Source organism: Pseudorasbora parva, chromosome 4 (genome assembly GCF_024679245.1).
Source record: "Pseudorasbora parva isolate DD20220531a chromosome 4, ASM2467924v1, whole genome shotgun sequence".
NCBI lineage: Eukaryota > Metazoa > Chordata > Actinopteri > Cypriniformes > Gobionidae > Pseudorasbora > Pseudorasbora parva.
This window is the reverse complement of record NC_090175.1, coordinates 28,414,621-28,432,578: the sequence shown is the minus strand read 5'-3', so window position 1 is coordinate 28,432,578 and position 17,958 is coordinate 28,414,621. Positions and strand designations below refer to the sequence as shown.

At 38.6% G+C, this 17,958-nt stretch overlaps 1 protein-coding gene across 19 annotated transcripts in view; it reads right to left on the bottom strand.

Moving 5' to 3' along the window:
- Positions 1-17,958, bottom strand: part of rims1b (regulating synaptic membrane exocytosis 1b) — a 116,295-nt gene that overhangs the window by 17,550 nt on the left and 80,787 nt on the right. For 5 of the 19 annotated variants that reach the window (XM_067441466.1, XM_067441447.1, XM_067441449.1 and 2 more), the window contains 12 exons: positions 16,695-16,751; positions 13,560-13,713; positions 11,743-11,856; positions 11,213-11,275; positions 7,946-8,065; positions 7,525-7,614; positions 6,861-6,944; positions 6,553-6,666; positions 5,548-5,654; positions 5,257-5,295; positions 1,270-1,385; positions 944-1,104 (listed from right to left, as the gene is read on the bottom strand). In XM_067441466.1, coding sequence (XP_067297567.1) covers positions 944-1,104; positions 1,270-1,385; positions 5,257-5,295; positions 5,548-5,654; positions 6,553-6,666; positions 6,861-6,944; positions 7,525-7,614; positions 7,946-8,065; positions 11,213-11,275; positions 11,743-11,856; positions 13,560-13,713; positions 16,695-16,751 — 1,219 coding nt within the window. The remainder of the gene's footprint in view (positions 1-943; positions 1,105-1,269; positions 1,386-5,256; positions 5,296-5,547; positions 5,655-6,552; positions 6,667-6,860; positions 6,945-7,524; positions 7,615-7,945; positions 8,066-11,212; positions 11,276-11,742; positions 11,857-13,559; positions 13,714-16,694; positions 16,752-17,958) is intronic. The other 14 variants (XM_067441450.1, XM_067441460.1, XM_067441448.1 and 11 more) reach the window with 13 other exon arrangements.

Here is a 17,958-nt window from a genome sequence, read left to right as displayed (position 1 = left end):
TGCGGGGTTCGATCCGGGGCGAGCGTTGTGTAAACAAAAGCCAAAACTAATGCCGCAACGTGTACGTAGTAATCGTGCGACTCCTAGAGCTTGTTTTTTCAATAATACAACCCTGCAGTGCCAGAAGAGCTAGTCAGTGTTTTAAACGCAGAGAGTGTTCTTATAAAAAAGAAACTAAAATTAAACAAGCAGAAATGTGCACAAACTGGACACAAGTCGAGACCACGGAGCTCCTTACTATCCGCGCTGAAGCTGAGATCGCTCGCCGTTATACGTCACATGAGGATATCACGTGTCAACTCGATCTGGGACCGTTACGGGTTGTGTGTGAAAGCGCACATATTACGGTATTTTGCTGGCAGCGTGAATGGACCAAATCTTGCGGCCGGGGAACAAATCGGCCCGGGTCGCATTATCTGTTTATTTGCCGGAATCGCAGTGTGAAAGGGGCTAGAGAGAGTATAAAGTAATAAAAAATCTATTTGTAGCTATTAAAAATAATCAAAGAAATTTACAGGCAACTTTTCTTTAAAACTATATTTATGCATTTTTATATATCTATTTGGGTTGGTAAGATTTTTGTTTTTGAAAGAAGTGTTTTATGCACACTAAAGCAGGCTTTATTTGATTTACATTTAAAATAGCTGTTTTCTGATAAATATTCCACGTTGTGCTGCAAAAGCATTTTAGGCATGGTATAAATGTCTAGTCATTAGAAGTAATTATTTTTTGAGGCTTTATATGTCTAATTGTGTAGCTTGAATTGCTTAAATTAATGACGGTCACACTATCATTCTTACACTTTGACTTAAACCATGTACAATGTTGCATTTTCTAAGAATAACTGCCACTGCAAAACTCCAATATTAACCATTTTTACGAAGCACTTTCTGAGTGTTAAATGTGAACCCATGTGTTTGTTTCTGTGCATGTTTAGGCTAACCTCATTCTCCCATGCGGCCTTTCAGACTGAATGGACATGTAGCTGGTGGCGCTCAGCCGTGAGGCACTGCTGGCATGGGAGATGGCTGAAGCATCGCTCATGTCGCTGTCCGATGACCTCGCAGACATGTTATCACAACTCCTCCTTTGGTCTTTGTACATCTAAACCATGAAAAACAAGCAATATTTAGATCCATTCTGAAAAACAATAACACTTACAATAAGGAATGTGGGTAAAGAATGAAAATTGCAGAAGAATTATCTTAATCATCAGCCAGCACTGCCAGACAAATGAGTTGGAGACCTGAAAGCGAGTTTAAGACTCACATCTCTCCTGTTCTTGAGCTCTGCCTCTGGGTCGCGACCAAAGCTGGCAGAAGAGCCTGGCCGATAGGAGGGCCCTCTCATCTGCATCTGACGAGCCCTCTCCTCCACAGCTAGTGCTATAATGAGACAGAAGGGGGGTCATTTAAAATGATCTCTTATAGAGTTGATACTTTTGGTGGAAATGCACATGAAATCTTCCCTGCATGAAAAGCCAGCTTAAGGCAAGACTAAATAATGGGTTTGACTGTAGTCAATTTTGCTTCCATAACGTCTTTTAGACTAGTGAAAAAAGAGAAACAAAATCCAAAACACATGAGGCTTTTTCCTCATGAAATGAGTCAGACATTCTGATTTCAGTAGCACTTACTGAAAATCTTACTGAGGGAAGGGAAGGGAAGGGAAGGGAAGGGAAGGGAAGGGAAGGGAAGGGAAGGGAAGGGAAGGGAAGGGAAGGGAAGGGAAGGGAAGGGAAGGGAAGGGAAGGGAAGGGAAGGGAAGGGAAGGGAAGGGAAGGGAAGGGAAGGGAAGGGAAGGGAAGGGAAGGGAAGGGAAGGGAAGGGAAGGGAAGGGAAGGGAAGGGAAGGGAAGGGAAGGGAAGGGAAGGGAAGGGAAGGGAAGGGAAGGGAAGGGAAGGGAAGGGTTTCTCAAATTTGATAATTTATCTGCTATGTCATTTCATGTCTGTTTATGACAGGTTATGTTGTCTTGGTAATGTCAAGTTGTCATGACAATGACACTGACAGGTTATGATGTATTGGTGTATGTCAAGTTGTCATAACAAAGACGCAACAAACATGACAAGCCATATGCTCACATAAAACTAAACACAAAAAAGATGAAACCGAACTAAAACTAGGCTGAATTGCTGCAATCCACTCCACGGAAAAAAAACAACTCACTTGGACGGGAGAGAGTCTGGACCGAGTGAACTCAGAAACTGTCCACACACTTACAATGACTCTGTCACCAAACAAGAATAAACTAGACCGAAGTAACAGAGCGCGGACACGACCTAACACTAACAAGAGCCTGGAGGACAGAGTCTGGGGTGCAGGGAGATTGGGTGAAGCCGCCAGGGCAGGGAGCAAGGAGGGGACAACTGGACAAGGAGACAGGGAAAATGGGTAGCTCAGGAGAATCTGGAGCCGAGGCAACCATCTGGGAGGCATATTAGGTCCTAAACACACATAAAGGCCGGAACATTACAAGGACCACCAGACTTGGGACTACCACAGTTGGGTCCTCTAGGACCACCAGACTTGGGACCACAGAAGTTGGGTCCTCCAGGAACATTGGGCTTATTCCTGCACTTGCAAGGATGAGGAGACACAGAGAGCAGCCCGCGGAGAAGCTGTAAAGCACTCTTAAGTCTGCTGATGGAGTACTGCAGTGGTCTCTGGGACACCTCAGGGGGAGCTGCCACTTATACAGGTGCATTTTGGGGAGCTGCAGTCTCGGGCAGCAGCCTCTAGAGAGAAGTGCAGCGTCTACAGCTCCAGTGTGGCTAGGGGTGGACTTTTTTGTCCTCCTCCTTTGGCGAAAGGTGTTTGGAGAACCAGAGGTTTTGCTGTCGGAAGGAGAAAGGCACCGTATGACAGCACCTCTTGCTGCAGTGCTGGCTTCCTACCACTGTGGGTGAGGAACTCTACAAACCCCTCAAAAGACAGATGATCCATGCCTTCTATCCTCAAAATGCTAATGTGCTCATCAAGGCCACAGTTAAAAAAGTCCTTAAAAGCTACATCATTGTAACCCAGCCCCTCCGCCACACTCCTGAACTTCAGAGAGAATTCCCTAATGCCAGTCCTTCGTTGATGGAGGGAACTAAGTACATGCATAGGCAGAGGGTGCTACAGACAGTGGAGGCTGGTAGTAGAGGTTAGATCAGGCTCAAAAAATCAAGCCCGACCCTACCCGAGCCCATGCACGTTGTGTCCGAGCCCGGCCCGACACATTAACTGTAATTATCAGCCCGAGCCCGATTTAAACCCGACCATTGTTCAATACGTGGGCGTTTTGACGAGAACGAGCCTGTAATGAGCAGAGCGCAGCGAAGCGGACTGGTGAGGCTCATAAACTACATTGATAAACTTAAATGAGTTGATAACATCGCTGTTTTCTCCACAGCGACTGTACAGCCGAATTAAATTTTGTTGCAATATTTTCATGTTTAACACTTTGAAGCTGCTTTGAAACATTCGTCATTGTAAAAGCGCTATAGGCTATAAATAAAGTTGACTTGACTCCGCTCAATAATCCGCAGGCACGCGCTCATGAACCGCTCACCGGTAAACTGATGTTTGCTCAAACCCAGCTCAGACATTTATCTGTAGCTTACTTTGTTGTAGCCATTAAACAATGTGTTTTTTCCTTCATATTTATGTTTAAATATTATAATATTATTTTTACATTTCATCTCATTATGATAAGTGAAAAGATGCGAGTGGGTCAGAAATGATTTTGGTGGTTATATTTAGTTGAATATTAAGTTTTGCAGAAAGCATTTATTTTGTTTTGTTTAAATTGTATCTTAATTTTAAAAAAGGTTTCTTAGGCCCATTGCCTGGATTTAATAAATAAAAAGCAAATAGCAGACAATAATCGTGAGGTGAAGTCGTGGGAGTGATTGCTTTCATTGCTCATGAACTGCAGCGCGCGTCTCATAAATAAACCGAAACTCAGCAGGCTATACTCGCCTCACAGACATGAGAAATATGCGTATAGAAAGCTTGAAATGACCACTTTTCAATGAAACGATTCGAAGATATTTAATTAAGCAAAGTGCAGTGTTCACGCGAGCAGAGTGAACAGAGCGTTTCTGTTTATAATGCTGCGCTCCATCACTGCTCGAGCTGTGAGTTTTACACGCATTTTTACACTAATCCTGACTTGTGCAACTTTGTAGCCTACGCATTTGTTTCTTAGTTGTTGTATTAGTTCTTACATTGCTAAATATATATATAATTTCTGATTATAGCATAGCTTTCTACCCACCCAATTAGACCAGTAAAGTAGGCTAATGATTAAAAAAACAAACGCTGGATGATCAAGGGAAGGGGATGACCCGAGGATAGTGCAGGGAAATCTCAGCCCGACCCAGCCCGCGGCTCGGTTCGGGTCAGGTTCGGGCTCGGGCTCGGGCAGAGAATCTAAATTCTAGCTGGTAGATGGATCAAGTTCTCATGCTGGGCAGATCATTCTGTCACAGTTTGGGGTGAAGGGATAAGACGAGGACTCAAAAATGCAAAGATGGGCTTTTATTAAAAACATAAAACAAAACAAACAAAAACTTCCCCCTGTGGGGGAAAACATGACCAGCTGGACAGGGCAAGACAAAGCAGGGTGGAACAGGACAAGGCAGGCAACAACAGGAAGCTGATAATCAAGGTCCACATATGACAACGATCTGCCACAGAACTGCAAACACAAGGAGAATAAATAGGGAAAGCGCTACACAGCACAAGACAAACCATGACAACATGAATGCATGTGGCCGATAAAAAAACATGTACAGTGTGCTACACAGAACACACCGACACACACAAACAATGGCCCAAACTAACATGAAACCGCATGCGGGGTCAAACAAGAATGAACCAGACTGATGTGAAAGAACCCTGACAGATATCTGTTAGTTATTTTTTTATGTTACTCTATTCACCTGGTAGGGTCTTGCTTTGAGGTGGTATCTGCATTTTTGGAACATTGGTAGCTGTTTTTTTAACTGGTCCAAGCAGGTAATTAGATGGTTCAATCTGGTAAATCATCTTGGACCAGGAACAAACCAGCTAAAGATGGTCAGTCTGTTTTTGGAACCAAGTGGCTGGATGACCAGCAAATAACCTACTTGGAAGAGCTACAATGTTTCGAATATTGTGGAGTTTAAACAAGGAATTTACAGCTAAATATAAAACTAATATTGTTCAATACTTCTAGACAAGCAAGTGATACATTTTAGGGCAAAACACAAAGAATGGAATGAGATACCTGAGTTAGGTTTGTCCTCAGGTTTACTGTTCACATTTTCTTCATGAAGATGGGGTTGAAGGAATGAGATGAGAAGAGACAGAAGGTAGAAAGATCAACATGTGTGATCTTGTTGTACACATGAAAAAAGGCTGGACAGAGGAGTCATGAAATCATCTGCCAATTATCAAGGCAACTGATACTGGGACAGATTATGGGTTTGGGCTGTGATTTTGAATGGTAATAGCTTTTCAGATTGCTGCTGTCTGATTCTGTGAGTATTTAGAGGGAAAGGGAGAATTAATTGTTTACCTTGCTCTATACTGCTGCTCTTTGCAGGGAGTTGTGGCAGTTGTCTGCCTCTGCGCCCTAATGATGTAGTCCCTGCTGGGGAATAATGTCCACCGCGCTGAAGTTCTCTGAAAGAAAGATTTTTTTGTCAAAAATACAGAAGAAAAAACACCTTTAAGAAGAACCCACATTTTATAATGTGATTTAAATAGTTTATTTTAAAACACTATGTATGTAGTTACAGAGGAACAAGAAAACATTTGAAGGAGAAATTATAATTGTTTTGTTAAAAGTGTTATTGTTAAAGGTGCACTAATAACTGTGTACACTTTTTTTTGTCATTTTTTACTTTAAAGGTTGGAGTACACTACACAACTTTTAAAATCTGAACAGATAAAAATATATGAATAAAAAATAAAAAAATTGGCATATACTTGACACTGAAACAGTGAAAAAAAATCCTCCACCAAATGACAGAAGATCACCATCAAACTGACACAGAAACATGCTCCTCAATGCCAAAAGGTAATGTTCTGTGGAATTTTTATGTGAAATCTGTCAAATCTGACTGCCCAGTATCTCAGACTGGTTATGACTTTCTGCAATTACTGTAGTATCTTCTCAAATTGGATCAAAAATGTAAGCAAATGTTGTGTAGTGTATTCCTAAAGAGTCACTAAAGAGACATGGTAATGAAAAAAATATGAGATGAAAGGAAAAAATATATTTTGCATTCACAGTTTCTTAGAGGAATGCAAAAGCAATTAAAGCAAAAACATTGACAAATAATTTTTCTTCGCATCTCATATTTGTTTCCTTTAACATATCCCTTTAAAGGCTCCATATATTTTAGCCTTAACTTAAAATAATGTACAAGTGCATGAGTTTTTAGGAAAAGTGGGAGTTTGACTTGATTTTCATATTGTTTAAACAAATGGGATTGTGGTTGTCAAGCTATACTACAATAACTAACAGTGCACAAAATAAAGCAGATAAATCAAGTTCTGAAGAGCTCCCAGCATGCACCTGTCAGCTCGCGGAGAGTTAGGGCAGGAACCCCCTAAGCTGGTCTGGCCAAAGGGCCTGAGGGGAGGCTCTCTACTCCTCCTGCAGCCCCTCAGGATAGAGGTGGGCTGAAGTCTAAACAGCCACAGCAAAGAAGGCCAAGGTCAAGGCCAAAAAAAAGATGCAATGAGACAATCAGACAAGCAAAAAAAAAAAAGGGTAAAACAATTACAAACAAAGGTAAAACTAGTGAAATAGCTGAAATTAATATGAGCTGAAATAGATTGAAGTGATAAAGATATGTTTAAAGGTTTATTATGAGATCTTACCTGTCACCATCAACGGTTTTCTTGCTAGCTATCTGACAGCTTAGCCTATCCAAATTGCCAGAATGCCTTTGAGATGGTAAATGACTGATCCAGAAAACAAACAGAATGGAAAAAACAAAAACAAAAAGAGGGATGTAATAGCTAAATGACATGGAAATGTATTATGGAGTCCAAGTTTATGAATTATGGAGGCCAAAACAGTTAAACGCTGAGAACACTAACGTTTAAGTTTGGTGTCATTAAAATTTTTGAAACATTAGTCTGTTATCCTCACCAAATTGCATTGATTTAATAACAATAAGGTAAATGTTATTGATTGTTATGCAGAATTTTGAGCCGTCTGATGAAGTCCCTGGAGCCCAGGTTGTTCTGAAGAGCCCCAGACTTCAATGTCATCGAACCCTTCAGAAATCATTCCAAAATGCTGATTTGGTGCTCAACAAAAATACTCATATTACAACTATTATTATTATTTTGTATCAATATAAATTATGTTATCACTTTCAATAATTTGAATGTGTTTTTGCTAAATAAATGTATTGATAAAATAATAATTACATTTTTTTTATGTTTTTTAAAATGTATTTGAAACAGACACTATGTTTGGTTGTGGAGTAAGTACAGTTCACGTGCAGGTACCGGATTCCCCTTTGTTTTCTCATACCTTTCTCTTTCAGGTGAGTGGAAGTTTGACTCTGGTCTTAAACAAGTTGTGCTGGCACTTCTTACTCTATCTAATGAAGGCTGAAGATCACTGCAAAGAAAGAAAGAAAGAAAGAAAGAAAGAAAGAAAGAAAGAAAGAAAGAAAGAAAGAAAGAAAGAAAGAAAGAAAGAAAGAAAGAAAGAAAGAAAGAAAGAAAGAAAGAAAGAAAGAAAGAACAATCAGTAACATACAGAAAAGTCAAATGACTATTATAACTATTATAAAAGTTGCTTGTTGCTATTATTTCTCAGACATAAATACTGAAATATTTTCAAGCGCCACACAAAAGATATGAAATGCTCACTACTACTCCTCACTACCTATTGATTGTCCAGTTATCTGGTTTAGTCTTATTTAGTCAGCTGAGCACTGTCCCCTTACCCAGAGCTGACCTCATCTGTGAACCTGAGAACACGTTGTGGAATGGCACTAAGAGGGATAACTCCATCCCTCTCTGTTCGCCGTAACGGTTTGTTCTTTAAGCATGCAGGGAGGGTAGAGCTTAGCATGGAAAGAAATAAATAAATAAACAAAAGCATGCATAGCCACAAAAAGAACTTAAATATCAACTAAAACTGAAGTAAAAAAGAGAGCTTTTTATCTATGAACATCACAAGAAGGATAATTACTGATGCTCTCAGTACACAATATGGACAAAAGTATTGGGATACATCTCTTAATTATTGAATTCAGTTTTTTAATCAATTCCCTTTGCCATAGTTCTATAAAATTAAAGCACCTAGCCACACAGTCTGTACTTACAAACATTTGTGAAAAAATGGGTTTACTTCAGAATTCATTTGAAGAATTCAGGCATTGGACTGTGATTGGATGCCACCTTTGCAGTTCAACTGAATCCTTGCTAGATATTTCACAGTCAACTGTAAGTGTAGTCTATTGCTTGAAAGTGGAAGTATTTAGGAACAGGAGCCATGAAGTGGAAGACCGCGTTAAGTCACAGAGCAGGGTCAACGACTGCTGAGCCACCTGGTGTGTAAAGTTGCCAAAGCTCTGCTGCTTCCATAGCTGAAGAGTTTCAAATTTCCACCGGCATTAATGACGGGAGCTCATGGGATGGGTTTCCATGGCCAAGCAGCTGCATGCAAGCTTCACATCACCAAATACAATGGCAAGCATTGAATGGAGGTTTTCAGGAGTATGTTTCCTGCCTGACTGCCTTCTGTAAAGTTTGGTGGAGGAAGGTCAATAGTGTGGGGCTCTTTTTCAGGGGTTGGCCCGTACTTCTAGTGCAAGGGAAATCTTAAAGGGGGGGGGTGAAACACTCAGTTTCAGTTAATCTCATGTCAATCTTGAGTACCTATAGAGTAGTATTGCATCCTTCATATCTCCAAAAAGTCTTTAGTTTTATTATATTTATAAAAGAAATATAGGCTGTACCGAGTCTTTCCGGAAAAATACGAGCGCCTGGAGGCGTATCGTGTGGGCGGAGCTAAAGAAAGATGAATGCGCAGCTACTGCACGAGAGCTTCTGAAAGCGGTGACGTCCTCAAGCGTGGAGAAACCCATGACTATCGATCCAGAATCACATTCGGAGGCTGAAATAAATTGAACAGGAGAAACAGCAACAGCAGGACGTCCGTCTCTGTGGTATGTACTGTATTTAGTGGCCTGTCAACATTTGTGTGTCTTTACTCGCAGTTTATGAGGACATGATTCGGTTTATGGACTATTGTATTTGACTAAACCTTAGCAGTAGCAAGCAAAACGGTTTTGCACGTCAGACTAGTGTAACGTTATAACTTACATAGAACAATGGAGTAACCGTTAGCACATTTGAATGACGAAGCACGGGATCGTGTCGTTTACTGATGTTTACTCACGTGACGATAGCCAACAGCATAGACATTTGAAGCAGTTTCTCACCGACTGCTTCCAAAGCAGGACCCGAACCTTTATCGCTGGGACCGCTCCGGCAAAAACACACTTCTTTGGTATGATTTGGTGAAGTCCTGTGACAGCAGTGGCGTGGAAATCCACTTTGCGATGCGACTGAAGCGATGTTGTGAACCTTCCCATCATTTCTGCGTTCAAATGCCTTCCCGGAATGCTGTGCTGAAGCGTTGAAGTCGCTTGATGTCACCCATAGGAATAAAGTGGAGCGCGGCGCGGACTATAACGACATAAGTGTTCACGGACGAGTGGATCTCTCAGCTGAGAGCATTGTTGATGGGTCATGCATTTCCTCTCTCGCTCTAGTCACGCGCGCACCCCGTACGGCCCATACAAGGACCGTCCACTCTATCGACGTCAAGCCGACCCATACTCGATAAAAACTCTCCGAAACTTGTGAGAAACCGGAAGGAATATTTTTGACACAGTGCAAAAATCAACGGTCCATGGTTGGATGAGTTTGCTTGGTAAGAACTGGACTGGCCTGCATCGAGCCTTAACCCCATCAAACACCTTTGGGTTGAACTGGAACAGAGATTGTGAGCCCAGTATTCTTATCCAACATCAGCACCTGACCTCACAAACGCTCTGCTGGATGAATGGGCAAAAATTCCCACAGAACACTCCAAAATCTTGTGGAAGAGTGGAAGCGGTTATAGCAGAAGGGGGTTGGGGGGCATGAGTCCCTTTTGGTGTAATGATCAGGTGTCCCAATATTTTTGTCCATTTAGCGTATGACCTAGAGGCTATTCCTGTGATTGGGGTTGCCAACTTCAGTGTACAAGGTTATATTGATATTTGGGCCATGATATGAAAATATTGTAATTCATTAAATATTGTGATTCTTAGTCTTTAGTAGTTATTTGAAATTGTGATTTATTGCATCTTCTGCTCACTTGATTCTCATTAATCTTCATTGAGCATTGGTGCTTTACCTAAATATATAGATAGCTCATTCTGATTTTGAATTCAGGTTGAAAAGTAATAACTTGCTATGTGTTTGTTAACCAAAAGCTTGCCCCGAATGGTGGTTAATCTGCTTTTTTTCCCTAAGAAATCTTTCAACAGACAATTAATAATTTACATACAGTTACTTTTAAAGGAAAGCATTGCTAAATACAGTACAGAGATACAGCACAACAGACTAAATGACTAAAACAGCACACAAATCACAATAAGCAGAGGGACATTTAGCATTACTTCAAGGGTCTGGAACGCTTCACTAAAATAATGGGAATACGGTGAAGCACAACACTTATACTCGGTTAGTTTTAACCAGCTTACCTGTAAATATCTTTATGTATACCATTCACTAACAATGGCATCTTTGGGGGAAGTGTGTTACAGTGCCTAGCTAATTTCCTAATTACATTAGCACAAACAAGCAGGCATCAAAAAGAGCAATAAAAAAAGAAAAGAAAAAGAAAATTATTACTCAAACAAAGACAAAAAGATGTAAATTGTTTAACATGGCAGGCATAAAAAAACAAATGAAAAATTACTATAAATAGTGAGTTCATGAAAATTCTTAAAAGGAAGAAGAACTCAAAGATAATTTAACCAGACACAAAATAAATAAGTATTGCACTTAATTCTCATTTGGTTGATTACATGTTTTGGCAAAAAAAAATGATGAGAAATAAGTAATATAGAAATGCAAGGGATTCTGGGATACAGCCAGGTAACTCAGGGTAGCAGCTTACAGTGAGGGTTTGATTCACAGCTCTGGATTTTTACCTGTTTGTATGCAGGCACTCAGCACTCCCACCTCGGATTGATCTGTGCATCTCCAGGACCTCGCTGAGGTTGCCATGGTGATGGTGACACATTGACAGTTTGACAACCAAACATAAAAGAAAAGAGGATGGCGAGGAAAAAGGAAAAAAAAAAGGAAAAATGAATGTGTCGAAAATAATATACATGTATTTAGCAATATTTGTACTATTATTAATGGGAATGAACTAAAAACTATGGCTGTTAGTCATATTAGTAGTATTAGTATTTAGTAAAGTAATAGCATAAAACATTTTGTTGACAATATGAAAATCAAGTCAAACTCTGTTTCTTAAACATCAAATGTTCTTGGTGCTACTTATCATAAAAAGATCTAGGTGTGAATAAAATTATACAGTTCAATATAGCTAAACTATACAATTAATAAAACTGCACAAATCAATGTAGAGTGCTACAATGTTTTCCACAAACACATATGCATACACATTTGTATATATGTGCATTTGGAGCATTAAGAACTAAAATAGCGATACCTGTCCTCTGAATATTCATAGTCAGAATCTCCGGAGCGATGTTCCTGGTGGGAGTCATGGTAACGAGAGGGAGAGTAGGAATGATGATGGTTTTTGTGGATCTCATCCAGACTCCTGATGAAAGGATGAAGGGTGATGAGTCGTACAGCACACATAAATCATCCTCTAGAAGGCAAGACACTTCACACAGCTATATCACCTCCAGCATAATATTCTTACAATCCAACACTTATGAAAGCAAGTACGTCCTCTGCATGAAAATGCTCGCAAGAATGGACTCTAATCTGTCTGTATGACACACATAAACACTGTAAAAAAAAAACAACAACATTTGTTTCCAACCATAAATAAAAAAGGTATTTTCGGACGGTGTTAAAGGGATAGTTCACCCAAAAATTAAAATTCTGTCATCATTTACTCCTCCTCCAGTTGTTCCAAACCTGTATGAGTTTCTTTCTTCTGCTGAACACAAAAGAAGATACTTTGAAGAATGTTTGTAACCAAGTAGACAGAGCAACCATTGACTAGGGACTATACTATGGTAGTCATCTGCTCAGCAGAACAAAGAAACTTATACAGGTTTGAAACAACTTGATTTTCATTTTTGTGTGAATTATCCCTTTAACTGTTGTTATGAATGGTCAAGTCAAGTCACCTTTATTTGTGTAGCGCTTTATAAAATACAGCTTGTTTAAAAAATGGCTTTACAGTGATAATGATTCAACGATGAAAACAAAATTCAGTTCTGCTCTAAAGCAGCTCTAAAAAGATAATAGTAAATTGTCATTATTCAGTTGAAATCAGTTCAGTGTTGTTTTCTTTAAGCTCAATAACTGTGTAAAGTATCATTATGAAATGAGCAGCTATAAAGCAGCCGTTCTCATCCAATAGTGTCAGTACAGTCAAATTAGTAATATTGCAAATTATTAAAGGGTTACTTGAGTGATTTAGCATTAAGCTTTGTATTTAAACTGGGTCATTAATGTGGTGGAAATGTGAAAATATTTTTAAATTTGGTGCCTTGTAGACTGAGAAAAGACAGAAAATGTGTTTTTATCTCATGGGGATGAAAGACAACAACACCCAGAATGCACTTTCTTCACTGCCCTACGAGGCCAATCCCAAAGCCACCGCTTTTTTTTTCTTTTCTTTTTTTCTTAAAATCAGTTCAGTTAGAGAACAGACACGTTCAGTTGTTAATTGTAGTGTCTGTTCTCTAACTGAACTGATTTTAAGAAAATGAAAAAAAAAAAGCTATACAATACAACAATATAATGTGAGTGAGCCGAGCGAGTGTCACGGCACAAACGCAGCGGGAGTCAGATTACGATCACGAGAGCTGAGGTAAGCGCGAGCACGGCATACATTCACAGCGCTTGTTCAGTCTGGCACGTTTTCAGTTCATACCTTTGGAAGGTTAACTTTCATAGTAATTCATTTGAAAAGCTGAAACGCTCTCTTTGCTCCGCACCGCTCCGTTTACAAGTGCTGTGAGTGCGATCCCACTACCTATGGACGGGTTGAAAACTTGCAGAAATAGCTCCTTCTACTGGCTTTTAGTCTTTAGCTTCTGGCCAAAAAATCTTCAGATGACACAAAATTACGATTTTGCATCATCTGAGGATTTTTTCCAGAAAAAAATACATAAATCTCTCGTATCAGGGGGATATGAAGGGGGGAAGCACAATAATTTGAATAGTGATCCAAAGCCATATGCTAAATCGCTGAAGTAACCCTTTAAGTGTCCCCAGTTAGTGGTCAGTTAGGTTGTATTTGTTAAACATGTAAATATATGCTACTCAATTGAAGTGGCTCACCTCTGCATAGGGACATGTGCAGGTCGTGACCGGGCTCTACATTGGTCTTCTCTGTGTGGGGATACTGACCGCGAGCGATGCTGTATGGCCGCCTGTCTCTCAGGTACGGCCAGCGTGCTTGACCTCTCTCTGTCTCTGGAGTTCCTCTCTGCTGCTTTAATACATATACATTTTGTGTCATGGACTTGTTCCAGTCAAATACAGAAACATTTTCCAGGGACATCAGAGAGTGACAATAATACACCCACATTCACATTTCTAATAACTACTACAACAATTCATGCCAAAGGATTGCGCTGAGGTACCAGCACAACTGCTACTGCTCTACACATGCTAGAAAGAAAACAAGCAAAAAAATAAAAAGCACTATATGATTGTACTTCCACAAAGGTTCTGAATCCGACCTTTAATGTGTTTATTTTCATAATCATTTGGTTTCACATGTTATTTCAAAGTTACCCGAGGCAGAGTTAAAAATACGTGCTGCATAAGTTTAGTGTGATTTTATGTACATGACAAGGGTAAAATATTATAAATTAAATGCTTCAAAACTTCTCATTCGCTTCTTAAAACTTTTGCGTTCTTGCAAATATTTTTTACCATCACCATGTCTCTTTAGAGGTTTCAAAAACATTTGCTTCTCAGTCATTCTCTCTTTGTATGTCTTGACATAGCAGCTAAAAAAATTAAGAGATACGCCAAGGCTTGATGCACAATAGTTCTCATATAACACCATACGTATTTGCAAATAACACCAAAAGTACTTGCAATCAAAATCAATGTTATAAATGAATTTCATAGATTACAACTATGAACAGCTGAAGATAATGCCACAGTACAATTGATGAAGGATTTGCTGCTTACAAACACAGTGTTTAGAGATTTAATTAGGCTAACTCAATCCATCAAATCATGATGTGAAACAAAGCATTATCTAGACCTAAAAATTGTAAGTATCATTTCTGTATAATTTTCACTGAAATGCATACAGATTCCACTTCTATTGTTCACTTATAGATATATCTGTGAAGCAAATGTATTTTAGAACATTTTAACATTTAACTGGAAAAGCAGATAGAGTTGTTGTCAGGAATTGATGCTCTTTGAGCATCTTTCTGACTTTTACTTTTATAACTTGCAATTACATTAAAATGTAGATTTGGGAAGGAAATTAATTTTCTCCCAATCAAAGTTTAAAGAAAATTAGAATACAGCGAAATTAAGCATTCAGCGCTAGAGTTTCTGAGAATTCACGACTCATGCATCTGATAAACTTTTTAGGATTGCTCATCAAAGCAGTAACACTGAACAAGCACAGTTTATTTAATTAATAAATAGAATTTAAATGGAAAGCACTCAAATATCTGTACTGTAGACAAAAGCATGTAAATAAACATTGCACTAATGCTGCCTTCACGTGCTATTGGAAGTTTCCTACTTCCCACTTCAGAAGTCGTGATTACGAGCTTGTTGTGTTCAGGTGCTTTGGTGTCGAAAAGAATGGCGAACGCCAGGTTCATACTTTTGTGTCTTGGGAAATGTTATTTTAACACTTTCAGTCATTTCCTGGTCCCAGAAAATCATAGAATCAATGGTACACATAGCAGCACAAAACGAAAGCATATTGTTTATAATCACGTTCACAATAAAGACAATAAAGGCTGCTTAAAGACTAAAATGGCAATAGTTTTCAGCTACACATGATCCTTTTGTATAGCTACTTTTACCACACTATCTAGATAGTTAGCTTGCTCACTATTCTGGAATGATGGTCAACTACATGCGATTTTCGATTTGTTTAAAATACACAATATGCTTCAAATGATTATCAGGTAATTTATGTAAATATGTTATACTTTGACAACAAGACAATGAAATTGTTAACTAATAAAACACCAACATAATAAAATGCCACAGCAGAAATTCGTCTCCCATCCACAATTTTTAACGGTTATGCCACGCCCATCTCGGGAACTTGGGTATCAAAATTATTTCCGAACTTCCCAGTGGTAAACACGACATCAGAGGGCGTTCATGTGCAATTTTTTATCTCAGAAACTCGTATTTACGATAATTCCGATAGCACGTGAAGGCAGCATAAATCAGGGGTGTCTTCAACCCCAATTAAACACACCTTTACCAGCTAATCAAGGTCTTATTAGGCATATAAGACACTTTAGCAGGTGTGTCCAGGCAAGCTGGAGCTAAACTGTGCAGGACAGTGGCCCTCCAGGACCGACTTTGGACACCCCTGCACTAAATATTTCTGCATAGATAATTAAAATTGATGTCCAAATATGTCTAATTATCAACTCCTCAATATTGAAAACAGTCATTAAAAATGATACTGGTGCAACTCTATATCAAATTTAATGTCAATCACATAGATTGTCCAGAAAACAATCAATGGTTTTATCTTGGATATCCAAGATAAATCTACAGTTTAAGAACAATATACAGAGTTTACTGCAGGTCTGACAACTTGCAGTACTATTATGTTAAAAATATGCATGGAACGTTGTATAAAACATAACATTTAAAATCACAGCATATTCTTCTTTTATGCTCCAAATTCTATAGCAAGCTTTTCTACAGGCATGCAACAGAGGTAACATCCATTGTCATAAGACCCGTGTTAATCCTGTTACCTGCTCTAATACAATCTTATAATCACTTTTTAACTCTTGCTATTCCAGCTTGACAACAAAATTAAACAGGTCTTATGAAGGTAATAAAAGTGTGTTTTTATAGAGTGATTGACTTACAGAGTCATTCCTCCACAGTGTCCATGCACAATTATTGTGAGGTGCTTCTGTGGTTCAAATTAACACTACAGCCCAGCATAGGACGAGAGAGATTTTCGGTACTTCAAAAACTAACACAACCTTCTTTAAGAATCCTTTATTCTGTTCTAACACAGCTTTTTATTTATTTTATTTCATTTTATGCTTTCATCTTTGTGCCAATTAAGAATCATGTTAATTTGTATATCAACTAATGGCTTCAACTAACTAAAAAACAAACAGCTGTATTCGTTACAGTATACACCTCTGCATTGATAATGACATTAGCTTTCTCTCTCACCCTGTGTTGGGTTTCTACTCTTCGAATAGAGTAATCATTGCCCCCACCCACCTGAGGACACTACTGTTATACCATCATCATAATCTGTTTCAATGATGCGATGAGATCCTGAGACACACACACACACACACATACATACACAGCATACAAATCAACTGCTGAACATAAAAACAACATGTATTATAACTATATAATTATAACTTGCTTTCAAAGCGACTTCATTTTACCTTATTTTTCACTTATAGTTAAAAATTAAATTTTGTAGCATGTGTCATTTTAAAGTGCCACTATTATGCTACAACATTTCAAAAAATAATGTAATGATGTGAAAATTTCAAATTTCTGTATTTTATTCAAAATACAACAGATTACATTTTTAAACTAAGAAAATGTATACATTTAATAGAAAAATAAGTTGATTTTAAATTTATCAACACATCTCAAAAAAGTTAGGACAAGGCCATATTGACCAAAAACCCTAACCCTTATTGACCTAACCCTAACCTAACCTAACCTAACCTAACCCTAACCCCAACCCTAACCCATATGACAGGATTTATAGTCTCTCTAAACCCCTCCTTACCGAGAGCCTACTCTGCTCTGATTGGTCAGATGGCTCAGTCTGTTGTGATCAGCCATACATCTTCTTACAGTGTGTTGAAACATTCATTACCATATTTAAACACAGACTTTAATCGTCCAAACTTTGCAGACCTTCTACATTCACAAATAACACACTATATAATGTTAATATCTGATAAAGCATAACAGGGGCACTTTAATAACTTTCAGAAATGTAAGTAATGGATATTGATGAAGCTTTTCTATTACAATGTATTGTTAAACAATATATTAAATGAATGCAATTCATTTGTGGGATTAAAATAGGTCTTTTTTGGTTTTATAAATGGCTTTGAAGCTCAGTCCCAATTACCCTCTTCTCAGCATGCAGTAGGGCATGAATAATTAATATGGTTGCCTTGTTTGAGCATTTGGGTGATGTATTCACTGTAGATTTTATTTTTATGTTTGATATCTTCTTGTTCTGTGATTTCAGGATGCCCTTTTTCCTGTACTTGAAATGATCATTTAGCTACAGTGTTATTTTAATCAACAACACTGCTGACGGAAATGTTCATTAACAGCGTTGGCAACAAAAATATGTATAAAGACAATATTTTTTTTAGGATAAACTTTTAACAAAAATATGACATGAAAACAATTAGCACAGCAATATATTGACAATGCACATGACAGGGCAACGTGCCTAAGCTGCTGTCGAATCACAACACAGGACCCGCTGGACAGAACTCGT